Here is a 19,694-nt window from a genome sequence, read left to right as displayed (position 1 = left end):
TAAGGCAAGGGAGTGTTTAAGGATGCAATCAGCTCCATTGACCTCTGCGGGAATACATCAGGTTTTAGTATTTCCTGAATCAAGACCTTCCTCCCGAGCACAAACAGAAATGAGACCAGGTAACAGAGGGTGAGAAGGCGATTTTACAACTCATCCGTGTTCCTACGTGTCTCTGAACCAAGGAGACCTCCTGCTTATGGGTTATGGCAAGAATCAGTTAAAATGCCCCTGTTAAACCCTGACCCCTTCGAACACAGACACTTTCTGCCGAGAGCTGCCTCCCCCTTACCCAACACCGGGCCAGGGAGCAGCTGGCTGTGGGCTCCGCGGGCACAGGGAGCTGCTGTGAGGTGGCCGCCAGTCCCTGCCTGGCTCAGCGCTGGCAGCCGCAGCCCGAGGGGGAAACCGCACCCCAGCTTCAGGTCCTCAGTGGAATTTTCAGGAAAAAACCCACATTCACCCTACAACTATGTTTTCCAAACAATTTATTTGAGGTTTTTGTACAAAAAAACAACTTAGGCTATTCAGCCGTCAGCCAGGTGAGGTTCAAGCCTCTGCACAGGGGGTACCCACAGTTCTCCCCCTCTCTGCCCACAGCCGGGGCTCCAGGCTTAGCAGTAACATGTTTTACCTTCCATGGAAGTGATCAAGTGCATAAAATTAAACGTGTGGCTAAAAAACTCTAGGACGGAGATCTCAGTGGAAGGAAGAGTATAAGCACTTACTGCCACGAGACTCGCAAGGCAGCGCTCATTTTGGGGTGCTGCCGACTGCCCGGGGTAGGAAAGCAAGAGCCTGTCCCAAACCGTCCCACCAGAGCCACCTGCAGCCCGGGACCGCGCACCGGTGCCCAAAGATGAGCTGAGGGCGAGCCCAGCCGCGCTCCCCCCTGCCCACCCAGGCGCAGCCTGCGGCCTGCGTGGCCTCGGGGCCCGTGGCACAGCCCCCCTTCGAGCCCCGCCGTGGGCAACCGGCCCCTCGCCACACCGGCCCCCCGCCCGCCGCCAGCCAGCGGCTCCCCCAGCGCCGTGGGGCTGCGCCGTGGGCTGGGCGGGGGGGGAGCCCCCCGGTGCCCGCGGCCGCCCGGCAGCACCCAGCGGCACCGGCGGCGGTGCGGAAAGTGCGGCCGCCAATGCTCAGGCTGAGGCGGGCGCCTGCAACGGGGCTGGGGCCGGGCGGGGCGGGCGGAGCCGCGGCCGCCGCCATGGGGCTGCTCAACTTCACCCGCGACCCGGTGCCGGAGGCGGTGAGCGGCGACATGCACAACCTCAACCAGCTCAGCGCCCAGGTGGGGCCGGGCCGGGCCGGGCCGGGGGGGAGCGGGGCGCGGCCGCGGGGGCAGCCCCGGCCGGGGAGCCCGCGGGGCCCGCGGCAGCAGGGCGGCCGCAGCCGGCTGGGCTGAGCCGGAGCCCGGGTGCTGGGCCCAGCCGGCCCCGCGGCTCCGGAGCAGCCCCGGTACCGGGCCTAGTTGGGGCCAGGAAGGCCCCACAGCCCCAGAGCAGCCCCGGTACTGGGTCTCCAGCACTGTACCCTCGGAGCATCCCCGGTACTGGGTCACATCAGGCCTCCAGGCCGCACAGCCCCAGAGCAGCCCCGGTACCGGGGCCCAGCAGGCCCTACACTCTCTGAGCAGCCCCAGTACTGGGCTGCATCAGGCTGCCAGGCCTCACCCCCCCATAGCAGCCCCGGTACGGGGCCCCATAAAGCCTCCAAGCCCCACAGCCCTGGAGCAGCTCCGGTATCAGGCTCCATCGGGCCCAGCAGGCCCCACACTCTCTGAGCAGCCCCAGTACAGGGCCCCGTCAGGCTTCCAGCCCCCACAGCCCCAGTACGGGGCCCAGTCAGGCCTCCAGACCCCAGTGCCAGGGCCCCTGCTGGGTTTCGGCCTGCTCCAGGAGGGACCTGCACTGTCTGGTGCCTGGGGCAGGGCTGTGGAGCGTGACCCGGGGCTCAGCTGCAGCCCCAGGCCTGGCCAGGTGAGCCCCGCACACCGCGGGAGCTGGTTGCTCAGGCCGCAAGGCCTTCCCAGTGAAGGGGCTCAGGCTGTCCCCTGTGTGGGGAGTAGGGTCCTGTGGAGCACTGTGTTTTCTCGGTGGAACTGCAGTATTTGGGGGGTGACTGATACCCCACGGCCCTCCTGCCCCACGTCAGTGCTGCCGGCCAGCAGTACATGTCTGCCTCCAGGTCACCGACACACCAGGTGTGCAGCCGGATTGCAGAAGCTGGTTCAGCTCCTGCTAAAGTTAGTGGAAGATCTGAGGCTTTTTTAGCTCAGCTTGCCAGAACTGTGGGTAACAGCCTGGTGCCGACTCTGTTACACAGCTGATGACAAGGGTAGGGCAAGATGAGCCGCTGCAGCAGCAGACCAGCCAGCCATACCCAGAAGGTCGTGGCCAGCAGAGGAGGGAGGGTGGCAGTGCTCTGCCCTACAGGCAGCCTCTCCAGCCCTGCCAGCTGCACGCTTAGAAAACTGCAGTGACTAGACCCTTAACCAGTTCTCCTTTCCCAAGTTAGTCTGGTTACCCCATGGAGTTTGTGAAACATGAGAGTAGATGTTTGCATCTTTTCCCACTCACAGTTTTTGGATTACACAGGATAGAACAGCAGCTTCTGATTAGTCACGAGTCACAAAAGCCTGTACAGTGCCAGCTACCAGCTGCACAAACCCTTTGAGAGTCTCTGAAGAGCATCCATGAGCAAATCCCTTCCATAGGCATCTTGTAATGCCAAGGACAGGGGTACCTTACCAGCAGGGGAGGTCAAACTCTGGGACCAATGTACCGGGGGCAGGTGGAGCTGCATCAAGGTGGTGTATCTTGATGTAGATTATATAGATACAGATATAGATGATATATATAGTTGTGGTGGTGATGGTTGTGGTGAGGTGCTGAGAAATGAAGTGTGCTGATGCCTGTCTGTAACACTGTCCTTTTTGTTCACAGCAATTCTCAGCACTGACTGAAGTGCTCTTCCGCTTTCTAACAGAGCCCAAGGAGGTAAGGCATGTGCAGAACACCAAGGAGAAGTGTGTGAATGCAGCTCTCTGGTGAGAAACATGCAGACATAAGATTGTGTCACTGCTTTTTCTCTTGGGCAGGTAGAAAGGTTTCTGACTCAGCTCTCAGACTTTGCCACCATGAATAAAATCAGCTTAGGCCCTCTGAAAAACATTGTCAAAAGTATTCTTCTGGTGCCCAATGGTAAGTGATCATTTGCATATGGTGCCCTGAGGCCAAACTATTGCATCCATTCCTTCGTGCTGCTAAAGTATGTCTTCAGAACTGCAGTGTGCTTGGTTTGCACAATTAAGTGTTAATGGTTGGTGATAAATGGCTTAGTATTTAAGAATCAAAAATTCTGTTGAAATAACCCCGTTTGGTGACTTGGGCTTTGTATTCTGTATACTCTGCCTGCACACACATTTCACAGGCTTAACTAAACTCACTTAAATGTCTGGGCTTTAAATGCAAGCACAACACTGTGACAGCGCTTGGTTTAACTTGTACCTGTAAATCCATTTTGCCACACCAGTGCAGCCTTATGTTGGAACCAAGCCTTTGTAGTAACTGCCATCCAAGTGGGCCAGTACTGTAAATTCCTACAAGGACAAGTGCTGTTTGAGACTGGTAGAACAATGTACACATCCCTCTAGAGTGGTCTGGAAAGTGGCGTAGTTCTAGGCCATATAAAGGAGACATCTGTCCTTACCAGTCTTGTTTTAGAAAAACACTTATGTGTCCAGCAGTTTGTCATTCATAAATAGTGGGGAAGAGGGGCAGGGGGATTCCCCTTGAATACCCCAGACTCCAGCACTTTATGAGATTACTGTGATGTTGTGGCTGCTGTTTGACATGATAGTGCATCAAACACCTCCACTGCACGTTCATCCCATTGTTCCTTCTTGTTATTAATAGTCCCCGGCTATTATCCTTCAGTCCTGTGTTCCCCATAGCTTTCTTCACAGCAGTGAAGCCATGCACAACTGTTTCCTGCATTTGGTCCAGACTCGTTCTGCTACTTCAAGCCAGTCCTTCTGTCCAGGAGTAGCAATGAATAATTTCCTATCCTATAACTGTCTTGGGGGTATTTAATGTGGAATCAGCATGTTCTCACTTCCTGATCCTGGCCTAGGTACACTCAGTCTCATCGTTCCTGTTTGTGTGCACTGGCTCCAATCCCGCTGTAACTTTTCCTTAGCTCTGGGATGCCACAGACAGTATCAGAACAGATTACAGCAGATAACTTTGCCTATGTGCTACACAGACGGGAAGCCACGTGGGATTGGCAGTCTCTTTCAATTTATGAGATTCCTGCTCTTGGCTTCAGAGAACAGAATCCTTGTAAACTTCCATGTGCTGCCTGCGCCCCAGAACAAAGGAGGCAGGCACAGCAGGCGAAAGTGTTATATGCACACGTTCACACCCATAATCCAAAACACAGCAGGTAGGTCAAATTAGTAGCCTGCCAGCCTTAACAGTTCTCCTTTAACAAGCAAAGCTTCTAGAGGAGAGAAAGCAGTGACTTCAAAACACAACTGCTGCTGCTGTTTCCATGGTTACCTGCAATGAAATCTCGCCCTCTCTCTCAGGCACTCCCATAGCCCTGACTTTTAAAGCACTGGGCATCTGCAAAGATACTAGCAGGCACAACTGTATTTCCTATCCTGAGGAGCTGTGGTTTGTTTCAAAACACAGCCTGAGAACAGAGGCTTTCTGTCGCGGGGTCTCCATCCCTGTGTTGGTTTGACTCACTAAAGGTTGGTTTGACTCAATAAAAAGTGATTTTTATTCTCTGCATTGTTTATTCAGGTGCCCTGAAGAGGAATTTGTCTTCCGAACAAGTCAGAGCAGATTTTATTGCTCTAGGTAGGTCACCTGACTTTCACTAAATAAAAGATAATTAATATTTATCACATATAGTAATCTCATCTGGTTTCTCCCACAGGCCTCAGTGAAGAGAAAGCCAGTTATTTTGCAGAACAGGTATTAATATATTTTTGCTTGTTTCTAAGCTAACAAAACGACAGTCTTTGAGTGGGAGCTTGTAAAGCCCTGCTGTGCTACTGAGATGTGTCAGCACTTAGGTATCTTCTTCAAAACTAGTTCAGAATTTTGAACTGAAGATCCTTGGATAACTGACAAGGAGCACTTTGTCCTCTGCCTCATCGGTTTCATGATTCCTGCACTTCTGTGTGGCTTTCATTTAATTGTTTTTCTCCTTTGCACGTGTTGAGCCCCGAGGTCATGCAGTCACACAACTGCACATGACTTTTTGCACAGATATTGTTACACTGAACCAGTACTAAAACAAATCCAGTGAGTTTTGTTTACAGAAGTGACAAGGGAGATGGAAATCCTAGCAGGACTCAAGCATCTTTGAAAGCCCTCCCAACCACATTAGTTTGCCCCTTCGCACACCTCCATTTCAGGCTTCTGCCATCAGTCTGCCTTGTTTCTGACTTAGTTGAAATTACTAAATAGAGGCCTCTCTGAACTGATTTCTTGTGTGTCTTCTGCTCTTGCAGTGGAAGGTGAATTCCCCCACCCTGACACACCTAGCTGTTGGTCAGACGCTGATGATTAACCAGCTGATAGATATGGAGTGGAAGTTTGGAGGTAATAGCGCTAAAACATAAACTGAATGGGTTGGGAAACCCAACAGCAGCTCTCAGCTAAATAACTTTTTCTTTCACAGTTTAGCTAACAGATTATCTCCCTTCTTTCTGACTCACAGTGACTGCTGGGAGCAGTGAACTGGAAAAAGTGGGAAGTATCTTCTTACAGGTAAATCTCCTGCATCAGAGAGTTCAGGTTGTAGTGCAGTTAAGGAACAAGCTATGAGCAGGCATGTGGGAAGCACTGACTGTGAGAGGAGCTAGAGGAAAGCTAGATCTCATAAGTAGCTCTGCAACAGTGCATCTGCTTCAGGCTTCTGAGTGCAACTGGCAGCAGATAGCAGGCATACTGCTATTTGTTTCTCTTCTGAAGACACCGTGTATCACAGAAGTGTAGCCCACTCTGAAAAGCTGTTCAAAAAGCTCAATCTGGCAAAGGTCATGCTGTCTTGGGGAGGGAGGGGAAATGTGGCCATTTATAAGGACTTCCAGAGATCCTCCCAATGCCTAAGGAATCTATTCCTACAGTGACATTTCCTGAAAAGCCTGTCAAAGATGTGTGTGCTTTGCAGCACGCTGCCTGTCTGAAACTCACAGCAGACTCCTGTACTTCTGTCTTTTCATGGTGCTCAGAATACACGTCTCTGAATTAAAATACCTCTGCCTTTTCTTCCCTTAAGCTGAAGCTGGTGATCAAAAAAGGGAGCCAAATGGAAAACGTGTATGTAGGTGAGTTAACAGTTCCAGAAAGGAAGTATGCGAAAGCTGAGTGGCTGCTCAAGAGCTTCTGGGCATTGCTGGAGGTGGGGGAGCTTTGGGCATAGACCCTAGCAAGGGTCACTGCGAGAGCCTCGCTGGTGGGTGCTGTGGCCACTTCTGCCCTGGCCCCTCCCTGCCGCACTCATGCTGGGAGCATGATTGAGGAGCACTGACTGCTGAGCTATCTTCACATCTTTGCATAAGTAAATATAGATAGATAGATATGCCATAGAGCTGTGAAAAGCGGTCAGAGCAGCATGGCAGACAAAGAAAGTAAGTATTTCCCAGGTGTCAGTTGCTGTTAGGAGAATCCTAGCCCAGAACCCCATGCAGTCCAGCTAGTGTAAAGAAATGGCTGCCGAAAGTCACAGTGTCTAATCCTGCCTAGCTTAAATGGACACAAGTTGCTCTGGGGGAGCATCAGAATAGCTTTTCCAATGTTGGAAGTGTAACCTGAAATTTAAGACTCAGTGCCTCTTTTTTTCTGCAGAGTTAACTTTGCCCCAGTTCTACAGTTTTCTCCATGAAATGGAACGAGTCAAAGCCAGTCTGGAAAGCTTTAGCTGAAACTGCATGGGCCTGAACCAACATCTGTCCAGGAGGGTTAATCTCTCCTTGTGGGCCTGCAGATCTGCTCTTTCCCAGCTGACGCCGACACTCTGATAGGAGAATACAAGTCTGTGCAACAAGCAGTGGTGTTGCTGCCCAGAAGGACCCATCAGTCCCTCAGAACTTGTAATTTCAGCAAGTGTTCAGAAGCAGCTACAAATCCACTCATCTCTTTTATTTTTTTTTAATACTATTACAAGAAATTGTGGTCAGAAATAATGTGGATACTTGTATTAAAACAGCAAAGAAATAAACCCATTCCCATCCTGCTTCATTTGCATCAGAATTTGATTTTGTGAGAAACAGAAGCAAAGGATAATTTTCAAACTTGGAAGAACTAAGCAGAGAGGACAAGGGAAGCAAGGAGAGCATCTAACCAGTGAATCACTTCGCACTTGCTTCCAAGCCTCTCACTTCTCTTGTATTGAGAAATGGATTGATTACATCCTCCGTAGTCATGCCCCATCATGAAAAAGTATCTCGGTGGTAGACGAGTTCAAATATTAAACAACCAAACATCTGCCTCCATGCATGGGGGGGGGGAAAGACCTCTCAGGGGGTGACTAGAGAAATCCAGTTTGTATGTGCTGGGCTCTAGCGAGCAGCTCTTTAATCTGCAGTTTGTGTGACATTGCGCAGTTGGATCCAGCCCGTTTCCTGGTGGACATACGTTCAAACCCCATGAAGTGCCATTAGCTCAGCTCTTTCATTGGCTGGTGGCGAGGATGAGCGCTTCATGGGGAAGCAGAGGGGTGCTCCTGACCTGACATGGGGGCAGTGGAAGATGTTATGTTCACTGAGGTTCCTCCCGTGTCCAGACTCTTAATTGTCCAGCACCTTTTGCCAGCCTGAGCTCGCTGTAGCTTCCTCCCATGGCACAAAGCTGAACGAAGCTCCCTCTTACAGCACGCTTCTTCCACCACTGGCATTTTCTGAAGCACCTCTATGTCCCTGACACACTTTGCCATCACAGTGGGGGGAATAAACTGCAGCACCAGGGAAGACACCAGCAAGATAATCCCCGATTCCTGAAGTAATTAACTGTCCTGCAGCATCCTGCAAATCTGCTGTAGGACAAGAAGCATCGTGGCTCCCTGCTTGTGCATCTGCTTCCAGTTAAAGCGTGCACAAAAAGACAGTTTTCTGTGAGAAAGGCATTACAAAGCTCCCTGCAACTCACAGCTTTACCCGCAGGTTTTCAGCTTGCAGAAAGCCCAGCACTGTTCTGCATTGCATTTCATGCAGTTCTGCATGAGTGACTAGAACCAATAACAAGTATGGACCTCGCCATGTGTTTGGGAACCAGCTTGGGGAATCCTGCTGACAAACTTGGGGACAGTATTTGTGTATTTATTTTCCCATGTATTAGGCCATTCACAAGCACTTCAAGCTCTGTCACATGATTATGGTAAAAATAATTTTTAAAAAATCCTCTGAAATAATGCCCTGCAAAATATTCCATCTCCTTTTGGGTGGCAGGAAAAGCTGTTTTGGGGAGGAAGTCTGAAGGGTTGCTTTCTCAAGACAAAATAAATTCTTTTGCTTTACATTTTCTGCTGTCTGTTCCTATTATTTCTCCTCACCCTCCCGGTGCCAGGATGGCACCACTCAACCCTGTCTGGTTATGGCAGGAGGTGGACCAGGGCGATGCCAGAGAAGATGCCAGGCTCAGCCGTGGGTCAGGAATCCGCCACCCCCCAGCGCTCCTCCCCCTGCCCGGTTGGGATTAAGCCGCTCGGGGCTGACGCATGCCGCGGCCCGCTGACCCCAAGCGCAGGGGTCACCTCCATGCTGCTCCGCAATCCCCACGGGCACCTCTGATCAGCGGCATTAGAGAGCGCTGCCGCCGTGCTGCAGCGTGACCTTCGTGCTGCCACCAGCGGTCCCGGTACCCCGGGAGAGCCCTTTCATCCTGCGCACTTGGCTGTGCATGAGCCGAACTGGCAGCCGCGGCGGGGAGGGGGCGCGGGGAGGGAGCCAGCTCCGGCAGTGCTGGCACAGGGCAACGCCAGCGGTGGGGGAACCGGATTGCCCTCCCCATCGGGCCGGCCGGGGGCAAGCACGGTGCTGCGAAACAGCGCAACAGCCATGCCTGTCCTGCACAGCACAACGGCCATGCCTGTCCTGTGCGGCACAACAGCCATGCCTGTCCCGCACAGCACAACGGCCACGCGCAGCACAACAGCCATGCCTGTCCTGTGCAACGTGGCCCCAGCTTTGCTGCCAGCACGTGGGGTGACGGCGAATGCCCGGACCCCCGCACTGGGACTGGGCAGGTGGTGAGTGCAGCCCGGCAGAGCCATGGGGAGGGCTGTGTGGGGACTGAGCCGCAGCCGGGAGGGAAGGGGCTGCTGCAGTGCCCGTTTCACCCGGGTCTGCGGGCAGCTCACGGTGCTCGGTGTGCGCAGCCTCTTCCTGCTGCCCATCAAGCGCAGCCAGCCAGAGCTAATCTCCGCGGGACAGCGGGCGCAGGGGAAACGGCCCCTTACCGGCTTGGGGTGAAGCTAACTGTGATCCTGCAGTGGTTTGCCTCCCCAGGGGCTTTCTCGGCCCATTTCCTCTGGGGGTAGCCGTGCTGCAGCCCCCCTCCCCATTCCTGCCCAGGCGCCTGCTGTGGAGCAGGGGGTACACGTGGGCCCTGCCAGCTGCAGTGCAGCCCTAGGTGTGGGGGGCTGCAGTGGGGCAGGGGTGGCTCAGCCATGCCGAAGCTGCAGCACAGCCTCCCCAGCATGCCCCCCACCTATGCTCAGATGCTGGTGCAGCCCTACTCTGCCATCTGGGGGAGCACCTTGTTGCACTACGGGCTGCCCCCAGGGGAGATGGCAGGGGGTCCCCAAGAGCCAGGCTGCAAGAGGTCTGGCGCTCGCAGGCATCCCACACACCCATCCCTGCCAGCCTCCAATAAAACCACACTGGAGCAGCTGCGACCCAGGGGCTGCGCTCGCAGGGTCTGTTGCTTCCCGGCACTGATTCAATGCTGCATCTTCTCCCCACTGGAAATGGCAATGCTGCATCCAAAAACATCCCGGCTCCCTCGGTCATTAGCATCTGACATGGCTGAATCACAACAGCATTGAATCGGTGCTGGGAAGAACAGACCCTGCAAGCCCAGCCCCTGGCTCTTGGCTGCTCCGGTGCGGCTTTGCTGGAGGCTGGTGGGGACGAGTGTCGGAGTCCTCCAAGCCCTGAGAACAAAAGCCTCGGCAGTGCCCGCCGCCTCCTCCTGCTCGGAGGTGCAGAGCAGACACAGGCTTCCCCTCCGCTCCCGCCTGCGAGCCCACAGGCCTGTGGGGAAGGAAGGAACCGGGACTCGCTGCCGGTTCTGCCTGACCTTGAGCAGGTTGTGTAGGAACTGGCAAAGCTCCCGTGGGACCCTCCCACCCCGCTGCTTTCACAGCCCTCACCGGGAGCTGCTCCGTGCTGAGGGCTTTGAAAGCTTGGTCTTTACCCCTGTCCCAGCTTTCCTGTTTGCAAAATAGGGCAAAAAATCTCAGGGTTGACCAACAGCTGGGGATGAGCCGCAGCAGGCGATACAAGCTGGGGAGAAAATCCAGGAGGCAACGGCACTAAAAGCAACGCAGAGCTCAGCCCAGCAGCAGGCAAAGCCCACAGCTTGCCGTGATGGCGCGTGGTCAGGGTGTATGGTCCTGTCAGCCCTAGCTGAACACAGGCCCTGGGGGAAAGGAAAAGGTGCTGCCTCCATGATGGCGTTAAACCCGCACAGAGCATCATCATGGCTGAGGAAGCTCGTCCTGCCCCTCCTCACCCCATGCTGTTCCCCTCCCCAATTCTTCCAGGTTTTGGGGTGATGCAGCACCCAGCTTGTCACCAGCAAAACCACCAGCTGCAAACTGCAGCTGCCAAAATGGCTTTGTCTGCCTGGGAACAGCAGTCCCAAGCACACAGGAGGCCGTAGGGCAGCAGCACGGGACAGGGACCCGCAGGGGGTGGATGGGGCTACCTGGGGCTCCCATGGGCTATGCCCCGGGGAGAGAACCTCGGTGTCTGCCTCCCTTACTGGGAGCAGACAGGCGAGTGCTGCACTGAGTGCAGCACCCTGCCATTGCTGAGGACACGCTCCCCAGGAACAAGCCCCCAGCCTGCCCTGGAACAGACTTCTCCAGCGCCTGCCCTGCTCAGGACAGGAGGGGAAGCATCCCACCCTGCCTATGAAACTGAGCTGCTGCATCTCATTCTTGCAGGGAGCAGGGGGACCGGTGGTGTCCAAGGCAGTGGAAATATTCCTAGCATGTCCTCTTCTCCTAAGCCTTGCCATCTCTCTAGGCTCTTCTTTGTCCAGGCACACTGGGAACAATTGGGGTTGCTCAGCCAGACCGCAGGCTGTCGATCAGCAGAGTGAATGAATGCTCAGGCATAAGGAACCCATCTTCTCCTGCAGCATGGGGAGATGGCCACCAGAAACAGGGCCTGTGGCACAACAGCATAGGCAGCAAACAATTCCCGGGCACCAGTGCCAGTACCAGTCCCAAGAAGGATGGTGGGAGCATCACCATCCCATCTGAGAAAGAGCATACTGGGAGGGGATTGTGGGGCATCCCCAGCCCCCACTGTGGGGGGCTGGGGGCTGCGTGGTGGGCACCATACAGGTGCCCTGATGGCCAGCTGAGGTTCTTGTGTGCACCTATGATGCCAGCCCTGACCCCAGCCCTAAGCACCCACTCTGCAGGCAGCTGAGTATGCCCTGAGACCGGGGGGCTGGAGAGGAGCCCCCCAAGCTGTGGGGTCAGGGCTGGACTGGCCCCTTGCAGCACCCAGCTCCCTTGGGGAGGCTCTATCTGGGACTAATTGCAGTTACTTCCCATGCAGGCCCAGCTTCGTCACCAGCACCTGGCCCTGCTGTGACAAACCCACCCTGTCCCCAACAGCCTGGTCCAGCTGCTCCCCTCCCTGACACCCCAGGCAGCCGTGGGCTGGCGCGTGGCGGGGGGAGCACCCTGCCAGCCGCCCACCAAGGCAGCGCAGCTACCATTTCCCAGCGCTCCCCCGCAGCGCACAGCTCCATTTTATAGGGCTGCTCTGTCCCAGGGGCATCGATGCCGCAGCGCAGCCGCTAACGAGGTTATCCCCAACCACGCCAGGACTTTGCCACGGAAAGAGAGGGAAAGCGGGGTTAACCCTTGTGTTGCTGACATATCTCACAGCGCTGGGGAGTACCTTTGTTTGAAAGCGTGCTCTTCACAAACCCCAGTGGTGATCGGCTGCTGCGAAACACCAGGCAAGGACCCCCCATGCCAGCCCCTGCGCCACAGCATCCCTCCCCTCAGCATCCCCCACATCCACAACCGCAGCCTGAGCCCCGCGGCAGCGCCAGCCCCTGTGCGTTGTGCCCTGGGGGCGGGTTTGGGGCAGCAGCCCGAGGAAGGGCTGTGAGGAGGGGGTGTGAGGATGAGTGTGAGGAGGGGCTGTGAGGAAGGGCTGTGCGCGTCCCCATCAGGAGCCGAGCGCGGACCCTTCGCTTAGCTTTGTTTCATGCCAGCGGGTGGGATGCTGCAGGCGGAGCGGGGCACGGCCGAGGCCGCTGGGAGCGGCGCTACCCGCAGCGCTGCTCACGGCTCCATGTGCAAACTGGGGGGCTGCAAGTGGCATCAAGGGCGCTTCCCTTGCTGGGACCCTGCTGCACCCCCGCACCGGGCTGGCCAGGCCCACAGTCCCCCGGGGCTGGGAGCCACCCCTGCCATTTGCCCCACGGCTGCTGGGGGCCAGCTGCCTGGGTTGGGTGGGACGCAGGGGGGGTGGGAAGCATTCCCCGGGGACCACCAGCCGGGGCAGCTGCGTTTTCCCGGCTCAGCAGCCCCGCGGGGCAGGGTTCGGGGTGGGGGTCCTCAGGCAGAGCCTCCCCTCGCCCCGTTTCCTCGGCGCCCCACATCCCTGCTGAGCCCCTGCAAACTCACGGCACCGCGACGAGCTGCCCCCCCCGCCCCGCCCCCGCTGCGGTGCGCAGCGCCGAGCAGCAGAGGGCGCCAGAGCACCGCACAGCGGCCCCGCGCCCCCTCCCCCCCCCCCGGGCACGCCGCCCCCGGGCACCCCGCCTCCGGCCCCCGGCCCCTCCGCCTGCATCCCCCCCTCGAGCATCTCTCCCCCGCCCCAGGCTGCCAGCCCGGCCCCACCGGCCGGTCGGCCCCCGCCCCATCGCTCCCCCCGCGCGCTCCATCCGCCCCCAGCAGCACCAGCTCCCCCGCAGTCCCCACAAGCGCTTTCCCATCCGGGAGCCCCGGAGCCGCCCTGGCCGCCCCCCCCAAAGCCGAGTGTCACCCCCAGACAGCACCTGGCTGGCCCCCCCGAGCCCCCGCAAAGCTGAGTGTGACCCCCAGACAGTGCCCAGCTGCACAACCCTGGGCCCCCTCCCAAAACTGAGTGTTGCCCCCAGGACAGCGCCCGGCTGGGCTCCCCTGCCCCCCCCCCCCCCCCCCCCAGTACTACCCCTGCAGCACGGTGAGCACCGGTGCCCCTCACCCCAGCAGAGCCCCCTGCGCTGGCTCAGCCTCCAGGCTGGGGGCAGGAGCCGTGTCACTGCAGCACACCCCGCCCCTCACTTTCCAGATTTATTCTAAACACAATAAAACTGAAAACCGACCGTTCCCCACCACAGCCTGGGGATGGTGCCTGAGTGGGGCCCGTCCCACCCCACGATGTGCCGACTCAGGGCAGCTCATCAGTCCGCTTGGCTTTGCTAAAAGCAAATTAAAAATAAATAATAATAGGGAGGAACACTGCCTCACTGGGGGCCACCTCGCGGCATCTGGTTACCAGCCAGGGAGGCTGTATTTTTAGCAATTGGTTGTGTGTGTGTGTGTGTATATATATATTTGTGTGTGTGTGTGTGTGTGTATACATAAAAGTTACCAAGCCACTATCTAGGTAGGGTGTGTGGGATGCTGGTGGGTGCCCGGACCCGCAGCTGCAAGCAGCCCCTGCAGGGCCAGGCCCTGAGGAAGGCAGCAGGAGTGTGGGATGAAGGGGTGGCCAGATGCCAGCGGGATGTTGGACCCTCTGCAGCCACCCTTGGTGCAGAGTGGGGCACCCCTGGGGTCAGGCAGAGCCCCCCAGGCTGACCTGCCGAGGTCCTGCTGCTGGGGGGGTGGGGGACAGGGCCCAGGGAGCTGGAGCTGGCGCAGGAGCCAGAGCCCCTCCGCGCAAGGCTGCAGGCGCAGAGCGGCTTTGGAGCAGGATAAAGAGGGGGAGTACACACCTTTCCACCAGCTTTTCCACTTGATCCGTCTCACATATAAGTGAATTCTGAGCACACAATGCAGTTATTGAATAAAATTATGCTTTTTTTAGTACTCATATGCATGCTGGTTTTAAGGCTCTGCCTAGAAACCAACCTTACAGCCAGGAGCAGGGGGATCAGAGGAAGAGCCAAGCCAAACCCAGTCCCTGCACTGGACTCAGAGGGTTTCAAGATACACGGATGCAAGCACAGCTCTGCCAACGAGAGCGGCTCACAGGCGGCACATCCATCCCTAACAGGTGACGAGCTCATTGCTCCTTCCACCCCAGGGAAGGAGGAAAAAGCACTCCTGGCTGGGGCAGGGACGCAGCAGGGAGAGCTGATGCCGCAGCCAGCCCAGGGACTGCCTCTCCTCTCCCTGTCACCATCGCCATCCCCCACGGTGTCGGCTCTGTCCCCCTCCTGCAGAGCTCTGCCTGCACCCGTGAGGATGAGTCCTGCCTTCCCCTCCGCCATCTCACTTACCCTCCAGGCAGCAAGACTGAGGCACTGCCAGCTCCATCTGCACAACACAACAACCACCGGGCCAAGGGGCAGGACCCGGCAATCACATTTTCTTGGAGCACATCACGCTCCTGCCTTGCCGAGGGTGTTAGAAATGGGTGGCTGTAATAATGGCACTGTGAATAACTGCAGCTCACTCACTGCAGCCTCCCAGCCCGCTGCATGCTCCTGCTCTGCCTCCAGCTCATCCCCTCGCAAGGCCATTCCCTGCGGTGACGTGCCCTGGTTTCCAGCCTGCTTTACACTGTCCTGCTGCACACCTGTCCTGGCCCAGGTGCTACTAGTCCTCAGTCCCACCCAAGAGCTCCTCATTAACGCTTCTCCCTCCTGCTGCTGGTTTGGCTTTTCTCTCTCACCCTCCTCCCAGCAGAACTCCTAGGAGCTGGGGGCATGAGAAAAAAAAAAAAAGGCAAATGGGGGATCCGCTGTCCTGCGATAGACAGTGTTGCCTGAACACGGTGCAGCACAAAGGGCTCGCAGAGCTTTTATTGCTGCTGATGCCTGCGCTGCTACTCCAGACCTGCCTGGAGCGGAGTCTGCCCTTGTAGCTGGCATTCTGCAAACAGCCCTCCTGAGGGCCCCGGGGAAGGGGCCAGGGCACAGCCCCCAGCTCCCAGCCGTGACAGACTGGCCAGAGGGCAGCAGGTACTCCTCTGTCACCAAAACCGGCTGCGGCGGCGCTGGCTGTGGTGGTGCCATCTGTTCAGTAGGCACAGCCTCATGTCACGCTGTGCTGCAGGAGTGATGCCAAAGTGCCCAGACCCCACTGGGGCACCTGCACGGGAATCAGGGTTTGAGAGTGGTGACCGATGTGATTTCCAGCCCTGGTGAAAAGACGAGGGCACCGATGCCAGTGGCACCTTCCCCGGCTCAGTAGATGAGCACTGCTGGGTGGGGCTGTGGGAGCAGCTTTAGGGGAGGATGCCAGGGCTCTGGTGGGCTCGCCAGCCCACCCACCACCTGGGGATGTGGGAGTCTTGCAGGGTCACAACAGCAACCGAAACGCCAGTGCGTCCCAGCAAGACCACCACAGTCGCAGGGCTGCAGCAGCACTGGGAAGCCTCGTGCCGGGCTCCATCCCGCTCCACTTGCTCCTCAGTGAAAGGATTTGTCAACAGGGAGCTGATGAGTCCCACGGGGCTGCCAGCTCGCCTGCCTCCCAGCACCTCCTGCCTGACGGCGGCCTCTTGACAATGCAAGGCCACCACAGGCACCCGAGAGTGAGCTGGCACCCGAGAGCAAGCTGGCCCAAGCAGCCGACTGTGCCAGAGGGTCTGCACCCGCCGTCCCACCGACCACCCCGCTGTGGGGTCCCCAGCCCTGCAGCCTGGCAGCTCTGCAGGCACTGACGCCATCAGGTTTTCTGCAAGGTGCTCAGTGTCACTGGGCAGTGCTTGGCACACAAAGCAGCCACATGCTGCTGGAGAGAGGAATATTTTTGCAGTGGGAGAACAAGAAGAGCTCTCTGATGGCTTCCTTGTCCCTTGTAAACATCAACTTTGAGAGCATCGTATTACAGCTGCTGCCTTGCTTCCCAGCAAGATGGTAATCAGGAGCATGGGAGGCACGTGGCTGGGAGTGCCGGGGGCTCGGCCCGCTGGCATCACTGGCACCACTGAGGCCATGGCCATGGCTCCTGCACCGCAGGGCTGCCAGGGCCCAGTGCCAGTGGTGGTCCCAGCTGCCCCCAGCCCAGCTGCTGGCCCCAGCAGGACTGCTGCCCGCAGAGCCTGGGCACAGGGGCAGTGGGGGGACTGGGTGGGCACAGCGTCCCCATGTCAAGGGACAGCACCGCACGCCACAGCCTGGCCCTGTGACAGCCGTGGGTGTGCGGTGCAGCATGGATGGCTCCCGCAGCGGGGACTGGCCTGGCCCAAGCCCCCTGGGACAGAGCTCGGTGTGCGGCTGCCTCCCACCCTGCCAGTATCGCAGCTTGGGGGATGCACCGTCCCTGCAGCCTGCAGCTTCCAGCACCCCCGGAGGTGTCAAACCCCACGTTGACGCGGTGCTGAGGGACACGGTGCAGCGGTGGGCTTGGCAGTGCCGGGTTAGCAGTTGGACTCGATGATCTTAAAGCTCTTTTCCAGCCTCCGCGGCTCTGTGACCCTCCCCAAACCCCCGCGGCGGCGGGGCCGGTGCCACGGCTGCTGCCGAGCAGCCCCTCTGCAGGCAGGCACAGCCTGGCAGAGCCGCGGCCGTGCAGCTGGCGGAGCTGGAGGCAGCTGCCCCCCCTCACTGGGCAGGAGCCTGCTCCCCTCAGCCCCCCGCCCCCACCCCGCCGGGCTCCCGCGCTCCCGGCCGCGGCTGCCGGGCTGTGGGTAGGGGGCAGCCGGGCTGCGGGTCAGGGGCTGCCGGGCTGCGGGTGGGGGGCTGCCGCCCTCGCCCGCCCCCGTTCCCGCCCCGCCGGGCTCCGGCCGCAGGAGGGACCCAGCGCGCCCCCGCGCACAGCGGGCACCGTCCCGCGGCCCCGCCGCCCCCCGCCCCGCGGCCCCCCGCGCCGGGCCGGGCCGGGCTGCGCGGTGCCGGCGGCTGCCCACGCTGCGGCAGCTGGCGGGGGGGGCGGTGGCGGATCAGCTGCGCGCCGGGGCCAGGGATCAGCTGCACTCCGCTCCGCTCCGCTCCCCGGGGAGGGGCGGCGGCCCCGGGCCCCCCCCCCTCCCGCCAGGCCCCCCCCCCCGCCGCGCTGCCCGCCCTACCTGCCCGCCGCCCCTCCCGGCCCTCCCCGGGGCCGCTGGCTGCTGCCCAGCCCGGAGCTGCCCTGCTCTCCTCCGCCTCCTCCTCCCCCTGCCGCGGGCGCGGGCAGCGCGTGCACGGCCCCGGCTAATCCCGGGGGTGCGGGATCCGCTCTGCGGCTTTTGCCGGGGCAGGAGCCGGAGCCGGTTCCCGAGCGGCGCTGGGCTGCGGGGCCGGGGGCCGTGCAGCCGCACGGCTGGCAGGAGGGGGATGCAGAGATGCTCTCCGGCGATTATTATCCGGCCGACACCCCCCACCACCACCCCCCCCCCCACCCCCCCCCCCCCGCATGCTGCAGCCATAGCAACAGCGATGGGCTGTCCCAGCCGGAGTCTGCAGTGCAATAAAAGGAGAGAGGGACGCAGGGAAAGAAAGAGCCGCGCGTTGCACTGGGCAATCTCCTAAGGGGTTGGCACGAACAAACAGCAACTGGAAGCAACTGGAGCCAATCCCCCAGCTCCCTTTGTAATGCTTTCTGACACAGATTCCCTCTCCATGGCTGACTTTGCAAGTTTCCCCATCCTCTTCCCCTCCTCGCACGGCTTCTTTTCATGCGACTAAATTATACACGAGAGGAGGGACATGCTGGAAATTCGAGTGAAAAAAAAATAAATGTCCAGGTTTGTGCAGGCGTCTGCAGCCTGGCTGCCTCCAGGACTCCTCCCGTGAGCGAAGAGGGACGGGACCTGGTCCCAGGTCAGCAGCATTTAAGCCCGTGAGTTTAGAAACCACCGAGAAAAAACGCTTCTCCTGCTCGAGCAGCGACGGCACCATGCTGGCCAGGGCTGTGCCCGAGACGAGGCCACAGTGGGTGCTGGGACCGTGGCCCCTCCACCAGCCACGGCTGCTGTCCCAGCACGCAGCACCCTCGGGGATTGAAGATGATGCATTTATTTCCCCTGAGAGATGTCTTGTTTAGGGACCAGTGAAAAATATGCAAATCTGGCAGGGCTGGGCCTCTGAGCCTCCGAGGCAGCCTTCCTCCCCCATCCATCCCCGGGGTTCAGTGGGAGCGAGCCGAGCCCTGAGCGGCGCGGGGGAGGGAGAGGCAGGGCCGCAGGCAGCGCGGGGGGTGGCAGGGGAGGCTGGAGGCTGAGGTTTGGGATGCCAGGGAGCAGGACGGGGAGATGTGCGCAGAATAGCGGCTCCTCCAGACAGCGGGCATGCGGAGCAGGCTCCCGCTCCCCGCAAGCCCGGGTGGGTGGAGCGTGCTGTCACTTTTTGGTGCTGGGCAAGCCCGGCATCGCTGTCGCAGAATCGCTGCCTGTGCTCTGATGAGTCAGTAGCAGCACTGCCACGTTTTCCTCCTACCAGGCAGCGTCCCGTTGCGGGTCGGTCATGCTCCGCACCGGGATGCTCCCGCGCACACGGTGCTGGTTCAGCTCTGAAGCCACGTGGGTGGGTGAATCTCTGGGGAAGCCCCCCGTGAGCAAAGGGCTGCGCAGGGATGAGGACACTGACCTGCAACTCGGGCAAGATGCAGAGCGCCTGGCTCAGGCGGTGATCCCATGGGACATGGGCATGTTCCTGTGCCTGCGTCCCACCTCCTCTGCCAGACAATGAAACACTGCCCTCCTTCCCAAGTCACAGGAGAACAAATAAAGCAAGCACCATATGGTGCCAAGACACGTTGGAAACGGGGCCAAGCCCAGGAGGTAGGGGAGATGGCAAGCCTCCATCCCCATGCCAGTCCCCATCTCAAGCTCCAGGCCAGGACTGCCTTTGGGGGAGCACTGCACCCACTCCTTACCCTGCAGACAGTGCCCCACTCCCCAGGCTGCGGGGCACAGCTCCGCATTTCAGCCCTGGCTTTGTAGTGACTTGCCCTCCTCCCTGCCTGTAGATTTGGGAAGCATGGAAACCAAAGCTGTCCCCAAGAGCTCTTCTTCCTCTACAAGCTGGGCTAGGGACACGGCAGTCACCGCTGGACTGGCACTGGGGCACTGTCAGGAGGTAATGCCCTGCACTTTGCCACAGGACAGTGCATGTCCTTCTGCCCTTCCCCCAGAATTACATATAGGAGCAGAAGATGGAGAGAGCTTGTCTTCTAAAGCCCCTGAAGCCCTGGGGCCAGAGGAGAAGCTTACCCACAGCTCCAGGACACCATGGATGTAGGAGCTTCTCGTGAGCCAAAAGTGGCATCTGCCTGCCACACCAATCCTCCTGCCTGGATCCTCCCAAAGACCTGCAGCTCACAGATTCCCTGTGTGTTTTCAGGCAAGT

At 58.8% G+C, this 19,694-nt stretch overlaps 1 protein-coding gene across 1 annotated transcript; it reads left to right on the top strand.

The window, feature by feature from the left end:
• The first annotated feature begins 1,129 nt into the window (after positions 1-1,129).
• COMMD7 (COMM domain containing 7) lies at positions 1,130-7,256 on the top strand. Its single transcript, XM_056354726.1, has 9 exons — positions 1,130-1,288; positions 2,943-2,996; positions 3,098-3,200; positions 4,809-4,865; positions 4,945-4,982; positions 5,525-5,615; positions 5,734-5,783; positions 6,295-6,343; positions 6,864-7,256. The coding sequence occupies exons 1-9, from the start codon at positions 1,133-1,135 to the stop codon at positions 6,938-6,940; spliced, it is 675 nt and encodes a 224-aa protein (XP_056210701.1). The 5' UTR covers positions 1,130-1,132; the 3' UTR covers positions 6,941-7,256.
• Positions 7,257-19,694: the final 12,438 nt, after the last annotated feature.

This window comes from Falco biarmicus, chromosome 10 (genome assembly GCF_023638135.1).
Source record: "Falco biarmicus isolate bFalBia1 chromosome 10, bFalBia1.pri, whole genome shotgun sequence".
In the NCBI taxonomy this organism is placed as follows: domain Eukaryota; kingdom Metazoa; phylum Chordata; class Aves; order Falconiformes; family Falconidae; genus Falco; species Falco biarmicus.
The sequence above is the reverse complement of the archived record's forward strand: the minus strand, read 5'-3'. Positions and strand labels throughout refer to the sequence as shown.